At 54.8% G+C, this 19,047-nt stretch overlaps 1 protein-coding gene across 1 annotated transcript in view; it reads right to left on the reverse strand.

Moving 5' to 3' along the window:
- Positions 1–3,202: 3,202 nt before the first annotated feature.
- The window catches only part of ZC3H3 (zinc finger CCCH-type containing 3), a 245,201-nt gene continuing 229,356 nt past the window's right edge, over positions 3,203–19,047 (reverse strand). The window contains exon 12 of the mRNA XM_029063878.1: positions 3,203–4,571. Within this exon, the coding sequence (XP_028919711.1) occupies positions 4,540–4,571 (32 nt within the window). The 3' untranslated portion in view covers positions 3,203–4,539. The remainder of the gene's footprint in view (positions 4,572–19,047) is intronic.

A 19,047-nucleotide genomic window follows, 5' to 3' on the forward strand; every position in this document is an offset into this window, starting at 1 on the left:
ATCGGATCCCTCCCCCTTCATGTTTGGGAAGACCCTCCCCATGCTTAATCTCCCCGTGGGGTCACTGCCACTTGACTCCCCGAGGAAGGAATCTCTGACCACTGCCCCCTTCCCTCCCCCAGCAACCCTTCCTATCTAAGGGGCAGGGGACACAGGAGCCTGCAGAGGCAGCCAAGCTAAACCGGGATCGTGGTGGGGGCAGTGGGTGGTGAAAAGAGAGGTGGGGATTCAGGGAAGGGGCAGGAGAGCCCAGCACCTGTTTCTGGGGATTTCTTGGAAAGTCCTTCTTGACCTGGCTGTCCACTCGAAGGCCTCAGGAAGCTCCCTGGGATCCGGTTACCGCTTTCACAAAGAATCCAGGGCTGGGGCTGTTCTTGGGACTGGGCCGGGAGACTATTGGGTTATAGCAGAGTGGCAGGGGCAGAGGAGGGGCGGGTCTCCCCCTGCTATTCCCATATGCTCAAATGTCATCCTGAATCACACCCTACCCCCATCACCGGTTCTCCTCCTCATGGCTCATGCCACCCCAGCCTCAGGAGTCCCCTCCCCATCAGGCAGCCCCCACGTCCCCCCATTGGGAGATTCAGACATGCATCCTCACCTATGAGTCACATGCTCCTCACGTAAGAGTTGGGCTCCCCTGGGGTTCCTCTGGGTCCCCGAGGGGTTGGGGAGAGGAGGGTGTGGTTTTATAGAAGGGGTCTGAAGGAGAAAGATGGGAGAGAAGGGTTCTGGGGTTTAGGAGCAGCTCCAGAGTCCCCAGGAGTTGGCATTGGAGTCATCCAGGTGATCCTCGCGGATCCACCCTCTCCTGATAAAGCAAGGCGGTCGGGGGCGGAGGGGGAGGCATCCCTTACTCTGTCCTTCTCAGCTGAAACTTGTGTCCCTCCCCCCAACTCTTAGTGGGTGCTCAAGGCTCCCCAGTGAGAGACAGAGGAGAAGCTTTCAATAACCGCATTTACTGTGAGGGAGCTGGGGAAGATAGGTTAGGAGCGAAGAACAGAAATTGCCAAGCAGCCTAGATGTGGACGGAGAGGAAAGGAGAGGATGGTAAGGCTAGAGGGGAGAAGGCGGAGGTGGGATGGAGTGGAGTGCTGATCTCTCTCCCGAGGCCAGAGCTGGAGGAATCTGCAGCGCGGGGGCCGGAGTTAGGCAAGGAAGATCTTCCTCCCGGTGAGTCTCCAGACTCTAAATTTGTTATGGGTAGGGATCGTGTCTGCTAATTCTGTTGCATTGTACTCTCCCAAGCACTTAGTACAGTGCTCTGCACAGAGTAAGTGTTCAGTAAATGCCAACAATTCATTGATTGATCCAAGATAGATTAACACAGGCTAAGGATCTCCCTCGCGGCTCCTCGGGATAGCGGGTGAACGAGTCTCTGCCGATTGGGTTCTAATGGAAGCAAGAGAATGGATAAGATGACCTCCCTATGACCTCCTTAGATCCCTTCCAACCTTAAGAGTCTCTGACCTGACCTGGTTTGGAGTTGAGCTGTGATTGGTGGGATGGATGGGGAGTCAAGAACCCTATTTCTGGATCTATGCTGGCCCGGGACCTCTCCCCACTGCTACTTTACAGGCTGTAGACAGGATTTATGCCCTGAGCTAGACTAGGCTGGGCTGGGACCTGATTGGTGTCAGGTCTCTCCAGAGTGGGCTGCAAGTTAGCTGGAGATTAGTGGACAAGAGGCAGGAGGGCGGAAAGAGGGAGGCCGCAGAACCCGAGAAGGCACAGGGGAAGGCAGAGGTGTTTCCCTGCTCTTCACAGGGGAAGGCGGAGGTGTTTCCCTGCTCTTCTCCCCTTCCCTTGGACCTCTCAGCCAGGCATAGGCACTTTAGCTGGACCGTGCCCCACGCAGCCCAAGTTCTTCCATCCACCTGGGCCAGGATCCCCCTGGATCTACTTTCCGAGGAGGGGTAGAAGGAGGCATTAGGAGGGGACAAGAGGCAGTGGTAAGGGGGAGGGAAGACAGACCTGAAAACAGCCAGTGCTGGGAATGGCTGCCTTGAACTACACCTCCGGAATTTGATTGTATCTAAATCTCTGACTCCTGTGAGAGAAAGTTCATGTGTGAGTGTGTGTGTGTTACACTGAGATACCCAACATGACTGGGGAGTGGTTGCAAAAGGCCTGGGAGTGTATGGCCCAGTCCCCAACCACCCTCCTCTACTGTGTGACCCTGGATAATCCCGGGGGGCGGAGAGAAGAGCTTGCGTGTCCTAGCTGTTGCCGGACCAGGACTGGGGTAAGGGGTGGGAGAGAGGGGGAGCCCCTGTGAAGGCAGAGAACAGACAGCCTCTCCACCCCATCTCCACCTCTCCTTTCACTTTCCTGAAAACCAGACTTTGCAGCCTGGTGGAGATCACCTGGCAACCACCCGTTCTCCTCTTTCTTCCCTCACCTCCCCAATTCCTTTTGTATTTTATCCTTCTGGCTCTTTAGTCTGCCTTGGAGATCAGGCAGACTCTCAAGCACCAGAAAAGACACCCACCCCACCAGCATCCTTTCTCACTCACCTGTTCCAGGTCTCAAATGTTCTCATTTGGAATGGGGCAGGCGGGGATGGTAGTGAGCTTTATCGTCCCAGCAGGCTGAAGCTGGGGCTATGGGCTGGAGGTGAGGGCTGCGTTTAGGTATTGAAGCTGAGGCAGAGCTTCATCCCGAACCCCATCCACTGGACAGCCGGGCTCTAGAAGCTGATCTGGAGAGAAACAATGTGGCCTCGTGGAAAGAGTGAGAGCCTGGGAGTAGAGAGACCTGGGACCCAGTCCTGGCTCTGCCATGTGCCTGCCGCATCACCTTGGGCAAATCATTTAACTTCTCTGGTCCTCAGTATCCCCATCTATAAAATGGGGAGTTAACATCGCTTCTCCCTTCCCCTTAAACTGTGATTCCTGGGTGAGACAGGGACAGCATTTAATACAGTGCTTGGCACCTGGACTCTCCCACTGGCCTGGGTGAGGTGAGAAACTCCCTTCCCTTGGCTTCAACTCCCCGAGACAAATCTACTTCCAGTTCTCACTCCTGGGCATTCAGATCAGCAGCGGGAACCCCAGGCCTCCCCACCCTATCATTTCCCCCCCAGCTCTGTGAGGTACAAGGTCTGTCCAGGGTCGGGGCACAGTGTGCTGCAGGCTGGCAGTACCCAGACTCACCTGGGAGACGCCAGCTCATCAGGGAAGGAGAGTGAAAAGGCGAGTCAGTTGAGTCAGAGGGTAACTTTATTGCTCATTTTAAAATACCAAAATCACTGGAGAAGATCTAGAGGGGTAGGGGTGGTGGGGAGGGGTAGGAGAGACCTGGGTGGGGGGAGTTCTGGAGCTCTTGGAAGCCCCTCTCTCTCCATAGCACCATCATCAATGTGACCTGGGTGGGTGGCCTAGGCCCCAAGGATGAAGGGAGACAAGGTGTGGGTGTGGAAGGGAGGGAGGAAGATAGGAGCAAAGGGCGGGGGGTGAGGATGGGGGGGCAGTGAGATCACGGCTCAGAGAAGAAATCTGGAGGAGCCCGGGGAAAGGGAGTAGAGGCTAGAAAACAGGCTACAAACAGGGGGCGAGTTGGGGGGCAGTGCTTGAGCTGGAGCCTGGCCTGAGCTCGGAGGAGCTGAGGCCGGCGGTGACCTATACGATATTTCCCGGAGGCAGGGCGGGTGAACGGACTGTCAGAAAACTCCTGTGAAAAGCCATTGCTGGTCACTAGCTCGGAACTGTCCAAATTCACAGCACAAATCCCAGATTTCAGATTCCCTCTGGCTTTAAGGAAACCGCAGGTTTTGGGCGGGAGGAGGGGAACTGGCAGAATCCTCCCTCCCTTCTCTCCCCTCTCCCTCCCTGAGCCCATCCCCTGCTGGAATAGGCGCTGAGATTCCTGCAGACCTTCTCGCAGAGGAGCTCAAGGCCTGCAGTCCCCAGGCTTTCCCTTCTGGACACCATCCCCCGTCCCTCCCTCCGGGGACCGGGCAGAGGCCGAGCACAGACCCAGCATGGACCGTTGTCCTCTGGCTGCCCCGTCTGGGAAGGGGGAGGGAAGGCAGTAGGGACGGGCAGGGAGGGGGAGGGCACAGACACCAGACCCTGCCTGGGGCAGCTGAGGACATTCTCCTGGACCAACGGTGGAGTTTCCTCCCCCTTTCCTCCCCGTCTCAAGGAAATCTGGCCGGGGGCGTCAGTCGAAGAGCCCGGCCTCTTGGAACTTGTGTCAGGCGGTTGGGGCGGGGAGACGGGACCTGGGGGTGGAGGGAGGGTGACCAGGAGGCAGAGACCTGGGATTGACGAGATGAAAGATGAAAAGTTTAGTTTGTTCAGAAAGGTGAAACTACGTGCTTAGACTGGCTACGCCCGGGGATGGTGGGGCCCGGGGGGCCTGGGAGGGGGGCAGTTAAGGTCTGGCGCTGGCTCGAGGGGGGAGAGCCCCAGAGGTCCAGTGTGGAGAGTGGGTGGCTGAGGTAGGTAGCAGGCCTGTTCCGACGGGGGCTCCGGAGGTGGGTTCCTGAGGGGGCGTCGTGGCCACTGGAGGGCGAAAGGAGGGCCGGAGGGCACCTCACAGCCTCGGCTTGATCTGCAGGGGTTTCCCTGGAAAGAGAGAGGGGAGAGTCGGCGGGGGTGTGGACTTGGGGAGCCAATAAAATGGGCTCACTCGAATTGGCTGGGGGACCTGGGAGAAACTCCCCTCGGTCGGCTCTGCTCCGAGTGGCTCGGGAGGAAGCTGGGGTGGGCGGGGTGAGGGAGTGCGGTCCAGCCCCCCGACCATCCCGAGCCCCTTCCGAAGAAGATGACTCCTCACACCTGAGAGCCCACAGCCTTGGGTTTAAGGTCCCCTGGACCGTCTGTGGGCCCTGGAGACAGGTAGGGAGGACGACCGTGTCTCTGAGGGCCTACAGAGGCTCAATCAATCAATTGTGTTTATTGAGCTTATTTGCTGTGTGCAGAGCTCTTGGGAGAATGCGATATATAGAGTTGGTAGACACATTCCCAGCCCACAGCAAGTTTAGAGCTTAAGCAGCATGCCTTAGTGGAAAGAGCACGGGCTTGGGAGTCAAAGGTTGTGGGTTCTAATCCCAGCTCCTCCACCTGTCAGATTGTGTGACTTTGGGAAAGTCACTTCACTTCTCTGTGCCTCAGTTACCTCATCTGTAAAATGGGGATTAAGACTGGGAGCCCCGCGTGGGACAACCTGATTTTCTTGTATCTACCCCAGTGCTTAGAACAGTGATTGGCACATAGTCAGCAATTAACAAGTACCATCATTATTATTATTATTTTATGAATGTGTCCACCAATACTGTTACAATGTATTCTCCCAAGCGCTTAGTACGGTGCTCAGCAGACAGTAAGAGCTCTATAAATACCACTGATTGACTGATTGATTGATCGAGCTTACATTTTGGAGGAAATGACTGCATAGCAAATATCTCCAGCAGCTACTGACTCCCCGGATGCCCAGAGCCCAGGCCCCAGGGATGCCAGGCGGGTCCTTGTGGGCTGTGAAAACTGGGGGTAGGGAGGACCACAGAACACACCCCGGAGGAGCCATCTCACTGCGCCAGCAAAATCTGTCCGGGATCCAGACCATGGAGCTGCATCCCTTAGGGAAGAGATGTGAACAGGTCTTCCAATCTGCCCAACTCTCTCTGGTGGGGGAATGCCACTGTGGACCCTGGGACTGACCCTGCTGGACAATGGACACTAGCCTTCCCTAACCACTCCTCTCCTCTTCTCCCACTCCCTTCTGCATCATCCTGACTTGCTCCCTTCATTCATCCTCCCTTCCATCCTCACAGCACATATGTTTATTTGTGTATCTATATTAATGTCCGTCTCCCACTGTAGACTGTGAGCTCACTGTGGGCAAGCAAGGTGTCTGTTGTTGTATTGTGCTCTCTCAAGCGCTTATTACAGTGTTTCACACACAGTAAGCACTCAATAAATATGATTGAATGAATGAATGAGGGGTCAAGCGTGGGCACTGCTGTTGGGAGAATGTGGGGCCGAAAAGCGGCTGGAGGACCCCCAACCCTGGGGACCCCGGGGCTGCATGGCCTTTGGGCACAACAAGCCAAGCGGCCGGCTCTGCCCCCTGCCCTCTGCCCCACGGCCAAGGCCGCCAGCTGGAGCCGTCCATCACCAGCAGTGGGAGGAGAGGGTGACGGGGCCAACTGCCTAGTAACGTTTCAATTCCGACAAAGTCGTCAGGGTTGGCCCCGATGGGCCCCGGGGGGGAGGGGTAGAACCTGTAGCTTACCCCAGGGGATGGGGTTCGGGGCTGGAGCTGGTGGGCGGGAGGGTGTGGGGGGGTGGATACCATGGCCTGAAAGTGGGGATGCCGGGGACAGGGCAGCCCCCGAGCCCGTCCTGGAGGAGAAAGCCTCACCAGAAGATGTAGTTGGGGCGGTAACTTTGCCTTCAGGTCCTCAGCCCACCCTTTCCTAGGATCACATCCACAGACCTCACCCCCAAAAGGGCCTCTGGACAAGACCGCTCGGCCTCCATCTAGTCCATGCAAGAGGAGACATCACAATCTTCTCTGGGAACTAGTCCCTGTGTCTCAATGCCATCTGTCAGGAAGTTCTTCTTAATGTCTGATTTTAAGTCCTCCTGCTTTATCTGAACTTAGGGAACCACGGGAACTGGAGGAGAGCCTTGGGCAGAGGGTGGGCTATGGGCAATGAGAAAGGAGGATGCATGAAAGCCTCACGGCCGTGAAGAGTGGGAGGAGCTCCATTGGTCGGCTCATCCCCGCTCCAGGCCTTATCCAGATTTTACAAACTCTCTGGATCACTCATTCAGGGGTTAACAATTCTGGCAGTATGTCCTTCCTTATGTCTAACCCACATCCCTCCCTCTGCAGCATGAGCTCATTACCTCACAGTCTGAACTCAAAAGGAGGATGAGACTTTTTTGATCATTTTTCTCTAGCTCCTTGAACTTCCTGGCCCGCTTCTGACTGGCATACAGTAAGTGCTCAATATATACAGTTTATTGATTAATCACAGACTCCTGCCCCGCTGCCAACACCCCGCTGGAGGGCTGTGGGCATCCTTGGTAGGGCCCGGTCGCCCTGGGGTCCCCCTAGGGCAGATCATAAGAGGGTCCTGCCCCAGGCCAGGTCCCCTCCGTGCCCCTCCGCCCAAGCGTGGGCTGGACCCAATGAGTCTCCAGAGTCCCGGCTCTCTCGGTGGAGTGTCCCTCGGGGGTCTGTCTCTGGCAAGAGCCCCAGCTCAACCCCCGCCCCCCAGCCCCAGCGAAGACCGGCTGAGGCATGAATCGCCAAAGGCCTTGTCGCCCACTGCCCTAGACTACCCCTGCTCAACCCCGGGGTCAGAGTCCCCGGCTTCTCTGCCATCAGGGGCGGGACCCTTCGACCTCTGCCCTCACCTCCAGCTTCCCTTTGCTCGGCAGACCCCTTCCACTTCTCCCGGGCTCCCCCGGCCCCAACCGGTGAGCCTGCTGGGCGGCATTCTTGAATCCTGGGAATCCTGCAGGGTGGCCCGGCCCTCCCCGTCGAAGCCCGGGGATCTGGTTACTCTGTTCCCAAGCCCGGTGGGGCTGTGGGTGCAGCTGCACATTCTCCCGGACAGCAGATGCCGAAGGGCGGGACCACGGCTACCAGGCTGGGGCCGCCGCTCCGACTGCCCGTGCCACACGTGGGCCTAGGCTGCCGTGGGCCCGCCCTGGCACCAGCTGGGAAGGCTGAGCACTGGGGCAGAGGGGGTGGAAGGAGATGAGGGGTACCGGGGGGATAAGGCATTTCAGGCCAGGGCCACTGGCAAGCAGGAGGAGAGCGGCTAGTGAGGGAAAGGGCGGCCTGTGCACTCACCGTGGGCTATTGGGGCACCGGTCCAGCAGCTGAGTTTCCCCTGGGCATGACTCTCTAGAAGCACTGTGGCCCAGTGGAAAGAACCCAGGCCTGGGAGTCAGAGGACCTGGGTTCTAATCCCAGCTCTGCCAACTGTCTGCTGTGGGACTTTGGGCAAGTTACTTCACTTCTCTGTGCCTCAATTACCTCAGCTGGAAAATGGGGATTAAACTACCTCTTAGACTGTGAGCCCCATGTGGGACAGGGACTGTGTCCAACCTGCTGATCCTGTATCTACCCCAGCAGCTAGTACAGTGTTTGCCCCATAGTAAGTGCCTAACAAGTACCATAAGAAAACAAAACCAAACCCCAAAAAAGCAGATGCGTCACTGCTCGTGCTCTTCCCTCTAGCACAACCTTCTCCTACTTCCGCCAGGAACACTCTTCTTCCGGGAGGCCGACACAGATTAACCCCATCAGACTTTGGGGCTCTCATCCCCTCCAGCCTCCCCGCCCAGCATTTACCAATACCTCTGTGATTCCACGGGGTTATCTGTACTTGGGAGACCCCAAGTACGGCCCCACTGGTTCAGAGACGTGGTTCATCCACGCCAGCATTCGGTCCCCAACAGCGGCACTTAACGGGGGTTAGAGGAAGAAAGTCAAGGTCGCCCTCCTCGACATCCATCCGAACGGGTGGAGAACCTATCGTCCATTAAGTCCCAGCACTTAGGACCACATCCATAATTTATTTATATATATTTATATATGCATGTCTATCTCTCCCTCTAGACTGCCAGCTCCCTGAGGACAGGGACTGTGTCTCTCAAATCTGTTATACTGTATTCTCCCAAGTGCTTGGAATTCATTCATTCAATCATATTTATTGAGCCCTTATTATGTGCAGGGCACTATACTAAGCACTTAGAATGTACAATTCGGCAACAGATATAGACAGTCCTTGCCCAACAATGGGCTCAAATCTAAACTGTGTGCAATCTTACTCTGCACACAGTAAGCGTTCAGTATTGAAATCATCTCATTTATGATTGTTTCTTATTTTCTGTCAGCCAGGGCTTTGTCCATTTATCATTTATTATTTAGAGAAGAAGCGTTGCTTACTGGAAAAGAGCACGGACTTGGGAGTCAGAGTAAATAAATAATAATAAATAAATAATAATAATGTTGGTATTTGTTAAGCGCTTACTATATGCCAAGCACTGTTCTAAGCACTGGGGTAGACACAGGGGAGTCAGGTTGTCCCACGTGAGGCTCACAGTCTTAATCCCCATTTTACAGATGAGGTAACTGAGGCACCGAGAAGTTAAGTGACTTGCCCAAAGTCACACAGCTGACAAGTGGCCGAGCCGGGATTCGGACCCATGACCTCTGACTCCAAAGCCCGGGCTCTTTCCACTGAGCCACGCTGCTTCTTTAAGATCTCTAAGAGATCGCTAAGATCTCTCAGAGGATGTGGGTTCTAATCCCGGCTCTGCCACTTGTCTGCTGGGTGACCTTGGGCAAGCCGCTTCACTTCTCTGTGCCTCAGTTACCTCATGTGTAAAATGGGGATTAAGGCTGTGAGCCCCAAGTGGGACAACCTGATTACCCTGTATCTACCCCAGCCCTTAGAACAGTGCTTTGGCATATAGTAAGCACTGAACAAATACCATAATGATAATAATTATTATCTGCCTGGAGAGCTTACCTAGTCTGACTATTGGCCCCTGAAGGCAGGAATCATGACTCTTCCTCTAACCCTTTCCCAAGCATCCAAGACTCTGTGATGTGCCTGTCTCCTACATGACACTCCCAGTCCCTGGATGGTATATCACCGGTCAACTGATAGCATTTATTGAGCACCTATTGTGCACAGAGCGCTGTACTACAAGCTTGGCAGCGTACCGTAGAATTAATAGATATCACGTCTGTCCCTTTATTCTAAGCACTGGGAGAAGAGAGTAGAAAAAAAGCAGGAGAGAGGAAAGGGAGAAGAGAGGGAAAAAGGGCAGGGGGAAAGGAGGGAGGAGGAAGGGGGAAGAGTGGGGAAGGGACAAAGGAGACCATGAGAAAGAGAGAGAAAGGCAGAGAGAGAACACTTTGCGTTCTTCTACTCTGCATCTTCCGGGCCTTCTGCCCTTTGGCCCCTTCCTCGCTGAAGAAGAGTGGCAGGGGAGGAGGCTGCCCGCTTCTGGGGGGGGGCACCCAGGGTCTGCCCTCTGCCAAGAGAACGGCTGGAGTTCGTTTTTCCCGGACGAAACTTGGCTAAACAAACTTGCTCTGAGGTATAACGAGCAGTGGCATTGATTCATGACTTTTGGGCTAATTTATGTAAAATAAAGAGAGTTCATTTAGCACCTTTCCACCCTTAATACAACACCCATATATCAGAGAGAGGCCAATCATGGTCTTTGTGGCAATTAGTCATCTGAGATGAGGAAGGCGATGGATTTAAAGGGACAGCAATCTTCTGGAGCCACGGCCTGGCTCCCGCAGGCATCGGCAACTGCCTCCCTTCCGGCTTCCCGCTCGGGTCTATCTCGGCCGGCTCCCTCTAGGCTGTAAGCTCCTTGTGGGCAAGACCCGTGTCTCCCGACTCTGTTACCTCCCGGGCGCTTAGTATGGTACTCTGCACACAATAAGTGCTCAATAAATAAAAAATGATCAAGGGTCGTAATTGCTGGGATGAGGTCGCCAAGTTACAATCAAGGCCGAGCCACGCCAACTGCCTCTCCGTCCCCCCCAGCTTGGATCACTCCCGCCGGGAGGTCCCAAACTTCTTGCCTACGTAGAACAATATTAGCCATATCGGAGTGAAAACTGTGAGAAACCCCGGAAGATTGGTTCTGTGACCTGTTACCGTCTCCTCGGGGACAGTGACCACACCAGCTGTGTTCCCGGGCCTCCCGGGCACCGCTGCCTCCTGGCTCGGTCACCCACACCCAGCAACCAAGTAACTGAGGGATGCAGTAACTAAGGGATGCCCACGGTGGAATCCCACCTCTGCCCGGTGGTGGGGACGTCTCAGCGGCCGGGTTGGCTGAATCATCCTCCTCAGCCCTTCCTCAGGGCGGTCCGCACCACTGCAGAGGTGTGATTTCTCCAGAGGGGACAGAAAACACGGCCCACCCAGGACAGCCAATAGGCTGCCTTGGGCCAATCTACCCCAGAAGCTTTGTGGGGGACAGAGCCAGCAAGGAGGTCGGTGGTCAACACAAGAAGCAGCATGGCTAAATGGTGAGGGCACAGAAGGATTTAGGTTCTAACCCCGGCTCTGCCATTAGTCTGCTGCGTGACCATGACCAAGTCACTTAACTTCTTGTGTCTCAGTCGCCTCATCAGTAAAATGGAGATTAAGACTATGACCCTCAAGAGGGACAAGGACTCTGTCCAACCTGATTATCTTATATCTATCCCAGTGCTTAGAACAGTGCCTGGCACACTGAAGCATTTAAAAAATACCATAAAAAAACCCCAAGAAACACATTCTGAGAGAATTATGAACCTTAATCTTGAATCATATACCACGTTTTCTGTCCGGGGGCATGTGGACACATGTGCTCTCTCTCACACGCACAATCACACACATATATACACACAATCTATCCTGAAATCATTTTGGGACCCCCAGGCCTTTTCACCCACCTAGGCTATCCTAATACTTTCCCTATCCAGGAATAGATCTGCCCTGATTTGTTCCCTTTATACGGCCCCCTCTCCGCCCCACAGCATTTACGAACCTGTCCGCACTTTACTGATTTACATTCACCTCTCTCTCCCCCTCTGAACCGCGAACTCTTTGCGGACAGGGGACGTAGCTACCGACTCCGTCACACGGCGCCCTCCCGAGCGCTCCGTACGGTGCTCTGCACGCGGTAAGCGCTCGAGAAATACAACTGATCGATGGATCCGGAGCGTTGGAACTGCCAGCCTGGGTCTCTCCTCCCCGGAAGAGGGAGGAAGGCTGCCGGCTCTGCCCCGGGCAGTTTCGCGGCTGGAGGCCGGACGTCTGCAGAGCGTTTAGGGCAGCAGAGGCCGAGGAAGCGACAGGCTGTGGCCGCCAGTGGTCCTTCTCCTGGGCTGTGACCTGCAGTGCCCCTCAGGCCTGGGCAGGGGGCGCCATGTCCGTCCAGTGGCCCTCCGGGCAATGTGCGGATGGGCTGCGGCGATGCTCGGGATGCTGCAGAGTTCCCAGGAGGCAGCTATTCCCTTCGGGAAGTCACCCGGGGGAAAGAAAAAAACACAGCTCGGTCCCACCTCCGGACCACAGCCGGGGAGCCCGGCGGCTACACAGAGTCGGCCAGAGCTCTCCCCGTCAGCCGTGGTTTGGGGGAGGAAACCCCACTGACACTTCAGTGGGTTTATCTGGCTCTCCGCTGGAGGGGTTCGGAGTCTCTCGTCAACAGCCTTTCGACTCAGGCTTTGGGGACAGAAAACGGGGGTATCTCCGCCCGAACAGCGCTGGCTGAATCCGCCCCGACAATCCTGCCAACTGTGAGGTCCGGCTCAAGCCCGGTTCCAGCCAGGGAGAACTGGGCACGCTGTGCCTCGCTCCTGGGGTGGATCAGTCTGTGTACGCAACCCCCTGAGAGCATGGACTTGAACCTGCTCTGTAAACTCAGCCCCCCGCAAGGCTATGTGGTGGACAGAGTACGGGGCTTCGAGGCAGAAGGATCTAGGCAAGTCATTTGACTTCCCCGTGCCTCCGTTACCTCATCTGCAAAATGTGTGCGCCCCATATGGGACATGGACTGTATCCACTTTGTATCTACCCCAGTGCTTAGAACAATGTCTGGCCCACATTAAGTGCCTAACGAATACTATAAAAAATAAATGACTGACTGATTGAAGGCAGGGGGGGTTTGGGGATAGGGGAGTGGAGCCCAGGTTAGGGAGCGGGTGCAGGCGACTCTTGGATTCTGGCAAACACAACAGCTTCCCTCTCCTAGGGGCCGGATATTTTGCGGACTGCACGATCCATCTTCCCTGCTGGTGCGAGCCCGCTCCTCTTACCTTCCCCCACTCCCACCCCCCTGGTCCGTGAGAGCTCGGCCATCCATCTTCCAGGAAGCAGGTATATAATTTCTAGTTAGCGGGAGCTGGGAGCTGAAACCGCTTTTCTATTATGATGATGGAGCAGCTGGGAAGAAAGGAGCCGGTATAAGGTGACCAGACACCTGGTCATTTAGGCAGGGCTGGAGAGGTACCTCCAGGGAGTGGCACCAGAATTGGGTTAGAACCCAGTTTCCTAACCCAGGGGTCTCTACTATACTGTAGAGACTCTGTGGAAAGAGCACGGGCTTGGGAGTCAGAGATCGTGGGTTCTAATCCCGGCTCCGCCACTTGTCTGTTGTATGATCCTGGGCAAGTCACTTCACTTCTCTGGGCCTCAGTGACCTCATCTGGAAAATGGGGATTAAGACTGTGAGCCCCATGTGGGACAACCTGATTACCTTGTATCTACCCAGCGCTTAGAACAGTGCTTGTTGATAGTAAGCACTTAACAAATACCAACATTATTATTATTATTATTATTATTGGTCCATCCAGTAATAATATCACTAATTATATTGCTATTAGTAATTATAATTGTAATAATAGTAATTATAATTGCTATCAGTAATATAATTACTAATATTACTATCACTAATGACTGTGGTATTTGTTAAACACTTATCTTGCACCAAGCACTACACTGAGCCATGGAGAAGCTACAACATAATCAAGTTGGCTAGGGTACCTGTTCCATAAGGAACTCCCAGGCTAAGTAGGAAGATAAACAGGTATTGAAGCCCCATTTTACAGATGCAGTAACTGAGGTACAAAGCAATGAAGTGAATTACTTGCCCAGGTCACAGAGGCGGCAAGTGGACGAGGCAGCATTAGAACCCAGGTCCACTGAATCTCACCAGATCACACTGCTTCTCATTGTAACGCTCCAAACAGAGGTAGGAGTAGAGGGGTGGGCTGGGTGTTCTCAACGATTAGAACTTCCACAGAAGGGAGTGAGTTTGTGTCTGAGGGCTGAGTGCGAGAAAATGTCCACGTGAGAGGAGAGTACAGTCCTCTAGACAGAAAGCGCGTTGTGGGCGGAGAACGTGTCTGTTTATTGTTGTATTGTACTTTCTCAAGTGCTGAGGATAGTGCTCTGCACGCAGTAAGTGCTCAATAAATATGATTGAATGAATGCAAAGCCTGCGTTGTAAGAGTGTGTGTGTGTGTGTGTGTGAGAGAGAGAAAGTGAGAAAGAGAAAGGGTAAATTTGAAACAAGGTGCGTGTGTCTGGGCCAGAGTGAGAGTTTGTGTGTGCGTTAGTGGATGTGTGAATGTGTTTGTGAGACTGCAAGAGGAAGTGCATGAATGGTGAACCTGATGTATGTGTGTGTGTGTGTGTGTGTGTGCATGCAGGTGAATGAGAATGTATGCATGAGTGTACGTGTCTGGTCAGGAGGCGGCGTGTTTGTGTAGTGTGTGTGTGTCTAGCTACACTCCCTGGGGCCGGGCCGGGAGCTGGGGGAGGATCTGCGGTGGAACCTCACTGAATCGTTTTACACAAGACCGGGCCACCTCTCCCAGCGGAGGATGAAGGGGGCTGGGGAGGGAGAGGGGCGTGGGGGAGGGTCCACGTCTTCAGCAAAGCAGGCTGAAGGCTTCATGGCCTCTCCATTCGACTCATCAACTGTTTCACAAACACAACGGTTCCGTTTCACGATTCGCTGACCGTAAAAGCCGGCAGATGAGCAGCCTGTCTTATCTGGTCCTTATCTGGCCGGACACATCTACGGGCCCTGCAAACACATGGACGGACATTCTCGAACCCAAAGCGGTGCTTAATGCTGGAGTCGGCAGCCCGTGGCTAGTGCCGGGGGGGATACAGGCCAGCGGTGGGACAGCTCGGCCTGTCCTGCTCTGATTTGGCAGGAGCCACACTCCCGGAGACCCTTCCAGGTGCCCTAAACTCAATGATGCGAGCAGGAAGAAGGGTCTTTGGTCTTTGAGTGGCAGAGCAGGCAGAAACAGCTTCCTGGGACAGGAGTCAGTTGGCTAAACCCGTCACAACTGCATATAGGGGAATGGGAGGAGGAGGGAGAAAGAAGGGGGAGAGGCCTGGCCACAAGGTGGGCTGAAAGCTGGAGGAAAGTGATGAGGGGAGGGCTCTATTTGGCTCGGGACCAGGACGGGAGACGGGGGTGTTCCTTAACTGAATTTTTCTCTCTTCCTGCCCAGGATGGCAGTCTGTCCCAGAGTTGCCTGTATTATCGCCTCCTGGACATGAGAAGCCAAGCAGAAAGGAAGTGTTCTAGTCTCTGTGGCTGGCAGGACAGCTTGCTGGGCAGGACTTACACACCAGAGAGAGAGAGAGAATGCCACCCAGGAGCTGAACGGGTCTCTCTTGGAAAGAGGGGGGCCCTGGTCAGAACCACCTCTGCCTGAGGGTGAGGAAGGTGAAGCAGGGGAAAAGAAAAAGCTCATGAACCGCGGTTACAGGGCACCAATCTGGGAAACCCCATGTTGGGCCACTGTCTGGGTTTCCTCCATCTTGGGTAGAAAGCCCCTTGTCAGCTGTGTGACCTAGGGCAAGTCACTTAACTTCTCTGTGTCTTAGGTACCTCATCTGTAAAACGGAGATTAAGACCATAAACGTTCTGTAGGACAGGGACTCTATCCAACCCAATTACCTTGTATCTACCCCAGCGCTTACTACATAGTAAGCACCTAACAAATATCATTTAAAAAAAGGTTGGAATTAATTCCCACAGGAAATTAGGCACACGGGAAACACCGACAGGCTCAAAAGAGATTGGATAAACTCCTTGAGAAGCAGCCCATAATGGGTTATTAGAGGGAAAGTTAGGGATGCTCGAGGGACCACCCCGAACCGCGGATACCTGGGCAATCAAGCATCTTAGTGCCATTCCTTGAGCCAGGATACCAGGTCGGATAGACCTCTGACCTCCTAAAGAATGGCACCATTTAAGATCTCCCAAACTGCAGTTCTCAGAGAATGGTCTGACCAACACACCTTCACACCCTGAAACCTGGATATGATTCATCCTGCTCATGGGAGAGGGCTCAGGAGGGTTTTGGGGGCGGGGTGGTGGGGACAACAGTAAGTACCTGATCCTTGGGCCTGGGTCGGACACACTGTTCCCTTTGGAGCCCGGGACTGACAGTGACAGTGGCCTACAAACTCTATTGTATTCTCCCAAGCGCTTATGTACGGTTCTCTGCACAAAGTCAGTGCTCAATAAATACCACTGACTGTTTGAAACTGCTCAGAAAGAAAGAAGCAGCTTTCCCTGACTGAAACTTGACCCCCAGACCACCAGCATCATCAGAGACCAATCCTTTTCCCTAGCTCATCATTCCTGCCTGTCTGGGACCAGTCTTCTCTCTCCATCTGACTAGACGCGCCCCCCCCCCCAGAGCAGAGACTACTTCTCCTCTCGGGGGGCTCACGTGTCAGACGGTCATATCGGCGGCCTCTCGTCTCCACTGGCTCCTGGAGGGACGTGGGTGGCTCCCCAGCTTACTCTGAGCTCAGATTCCCCATACGCCCACCCGAAACCTGCTCACTTCACAGGGACAAAGGAAGGGCTCTGGGTGCCTGGGACCGGAGAAACACCTAACGTTCAAGATTGGCGGGCGCATCGGGCAGTGGAAGTTGCCACCTGACACCCGAGCTCGGACAGCAGCTGCTTCTGACGTACTGTGGCCCTTCCCACATCTGGCCAGAACTGATTAAACCCCACCCACCAGAAGGGGACAGAAAAGTCCGAGGCCAGAGCAGATGGTGAGCACTCAAGCGATGGGGTGCCCAACTCCATCGGGCCTCTGTTACACGCTCGCTCCCGGCCAGCAGGACCACCCAGCCCTAAAGCCCAGTCCCCCACTTCCCATCCCAGTCCAGCAATCTGGATTAACATATTCTTCCTACTGTGGTGCGGACAGGTGGAAAGGGGTCTGAATGGGGCTGGCAGAGAACCCCACCGAGGCCCAGCAGAGAGAAGACCCTGGCCCCGGTGTTTCCTCCCAAACAGGTAGCAAGGAGTGCCTGCCCCGGATCTCTCCCGGGGCTGCTCTGGGACCTCCTGGCTGAAGGCGGCTGAGTCAGCAATAACCACAGAGCTCTGTTCTGTCTCTCCTCACTCCGTCCTACTGCAAGGCACTTGTAAGGGGAACACGCACAGTTTGGACTGGGCTGGTCCTCAGGGTCGCGGTCTACCAGGGCTTTCTCAGTGCTGTCCAGACCCACTGTTGCGGCCCAGCTCTCGCTGAAGGAGGGAGGGAATCCCTGACCGGACGGGCCGTCAATTCCGCTCTGGGTTCTAATCCCGGCTCTGCCACTTACCTGCTGTATGACCTTGGGCAAGTTATTTGACTTCTCTAGGTCCCAGTTTCCTCATCTGTGAAACGGGGATTCAATACCCGTTCTTCCTCCCTCTTAGACCGTGACCACCACGTGGGTCAGAGACTGTGACAGACTGGTTATTTTGTACCTACTCCTGCATTTACTACAGTGCTCGGCATATAGTAAGCGCTTCACAAATACCACAAATTATTATTAATATCATCACCACTATCCCGGGGCCTCAACGGGCGGGCGGCTGCGGAGCGGAGCCGAGCCCTCCGCCGGGAAGCCCAGCGTCGGGCGGTGGTGGGGGCCCGACGGGCGGTTTAAGAAAGTTATCCTTCACAAAGTGGGGGCCGTAAACAAAAAGAGACGCGGCTGCCCCTCTCAATGAATTTTCCAAAGCGAAAGTGTTTGAGCGTGCTCAGCGGAGCTGTTAAAAAAGGCTGTAGCGAGCATCTTCCATTAACGTTACGACCGTGAAATATGACAATAAAATGATAGCCGTATGGTCGCAAATTCGCAGCCCGCCGAGTTGCTAGGGGTTTATCGTCACTCAAACGTGCAGAGAGCTGTAAAATGTTTACAGAAAGGGTCGTTTGCAGCTATAAAATCCTCTTTTCTCTCCTAAACAAGGCTGAGTGGAGCCATTTACAAAGCCCTGAATGTTCATCGGGGGAGAGGGGAGCAGCTGTTCTCTCCAGGAGTTTCCAGTGATCTTCTCGAACAAATTAACTAAAATGGGTGCTTTCTAATTAAATTAGCACTCGATTGGAATGGTTTGCATTGGTGCGCTCGGTTACAATTACCGTGGGGCGGACGGTTAGCTGCCGCGCGGGCGGTTTAATGGGAAGGTGAAATATGGAGAAGCCCATTACCTGCTCCCACGTCCAGGGGAGAGCCGGGCCCCGCTCTGCCTGTGCTCTCCCCCCCCGGTCGGGAAGAGCAAATCAAGGTGAGCGGGAGACAGCCCAAGACTGACAGGGCCAACTTCCTCCCAGCCCTGAACGTCAGAGACGTTCCCACTCGCGTGCATCGTTCCCACGCTTCTCTTCCTTCCCCTCCTCGGAGTGGCCCTAGGGCCGAGCTGGTCCCGGCTAGGAAGCGGTCTCGCTCCCTCCTCCTGCACACTCGCTCGCACACACCCAGTGCCGCTCGTGTGATCTTTGCCTAATGAGGCCCGTCCCCCGGCGCAGCAGGGCTCTGCATGGCGCGAGGCATTTGCACAGAGTCGGGGACGCGTTCTCAGGAAATAACGGCCTTGTTAATTGATCAGAAAATTGGCGGGCACCAGTGGTGGCAACAGGCACGTGTCGGGGGCTGCTTAGAGGGGCCTGATTTTTAACACAGTGCCTTGGAGGAACAACTGGAAACCACCCCAGCCCCATTCCCTTAGTTCGGAGAGACAGAGAGAGACAGAGAGGGAGAGAGGGAGACAGGGAGGGAGAGAGGGAGACAGGGAGAGAGACAGGGAGGGAGAGAGGGAAAGAGAGAGGAAGAGAGACAGGGTGGGAGAGAAGGAGGCAGAGAGGAAAGGAGGGCGGGAGGGAGGAAGGGAGGAAGGAAGGATGGATTTGGCTTCAACAGAGATGTCGCACTGCTCCAGCACTAAGCTCGTATGGGCTGCAGGGAGCCTGAGCACAGGCCTGATAGGAGAGCAGACCCAAGAAGCTCTCTCTGCCTCCAGAGTCCAGCTCCCAGGATGGTCCCAGGAGCCGGGTTGGCTATCCGCCTCAAAGCTTGCGCACATTATAGCCCAGAGGTCCAGGATCTTCAGGCTCCACCCCTTCTTCCCTACCTGAATCGAGTTCAGGATCCCAGGGGGCTTGTAGTTCCAATTTGTACTCCCCTCTTTTTGGCAGGAGGCAGACACTAAATTGGACCCAAGAGAGCCAGGTAGG

The sequence above is a fragment of the Ornithorhynchus anatinus genome, chromosome 4 (assembly GCF_004115215.2).
Source record: "Ornithorhynchus anatinus isolate Pmale09 chromosome 4, mOrnAna1.pri.v4, whole genome shotgun sequence".
In the NCBI taxonomy this organism is placed as follows: Eukaryota; Metazoa; Chordata; class Mammalia; order Monotremata; family Ornithorhynchidae; genus Ornithorhynchus; species Ornithorhynchus anatinus.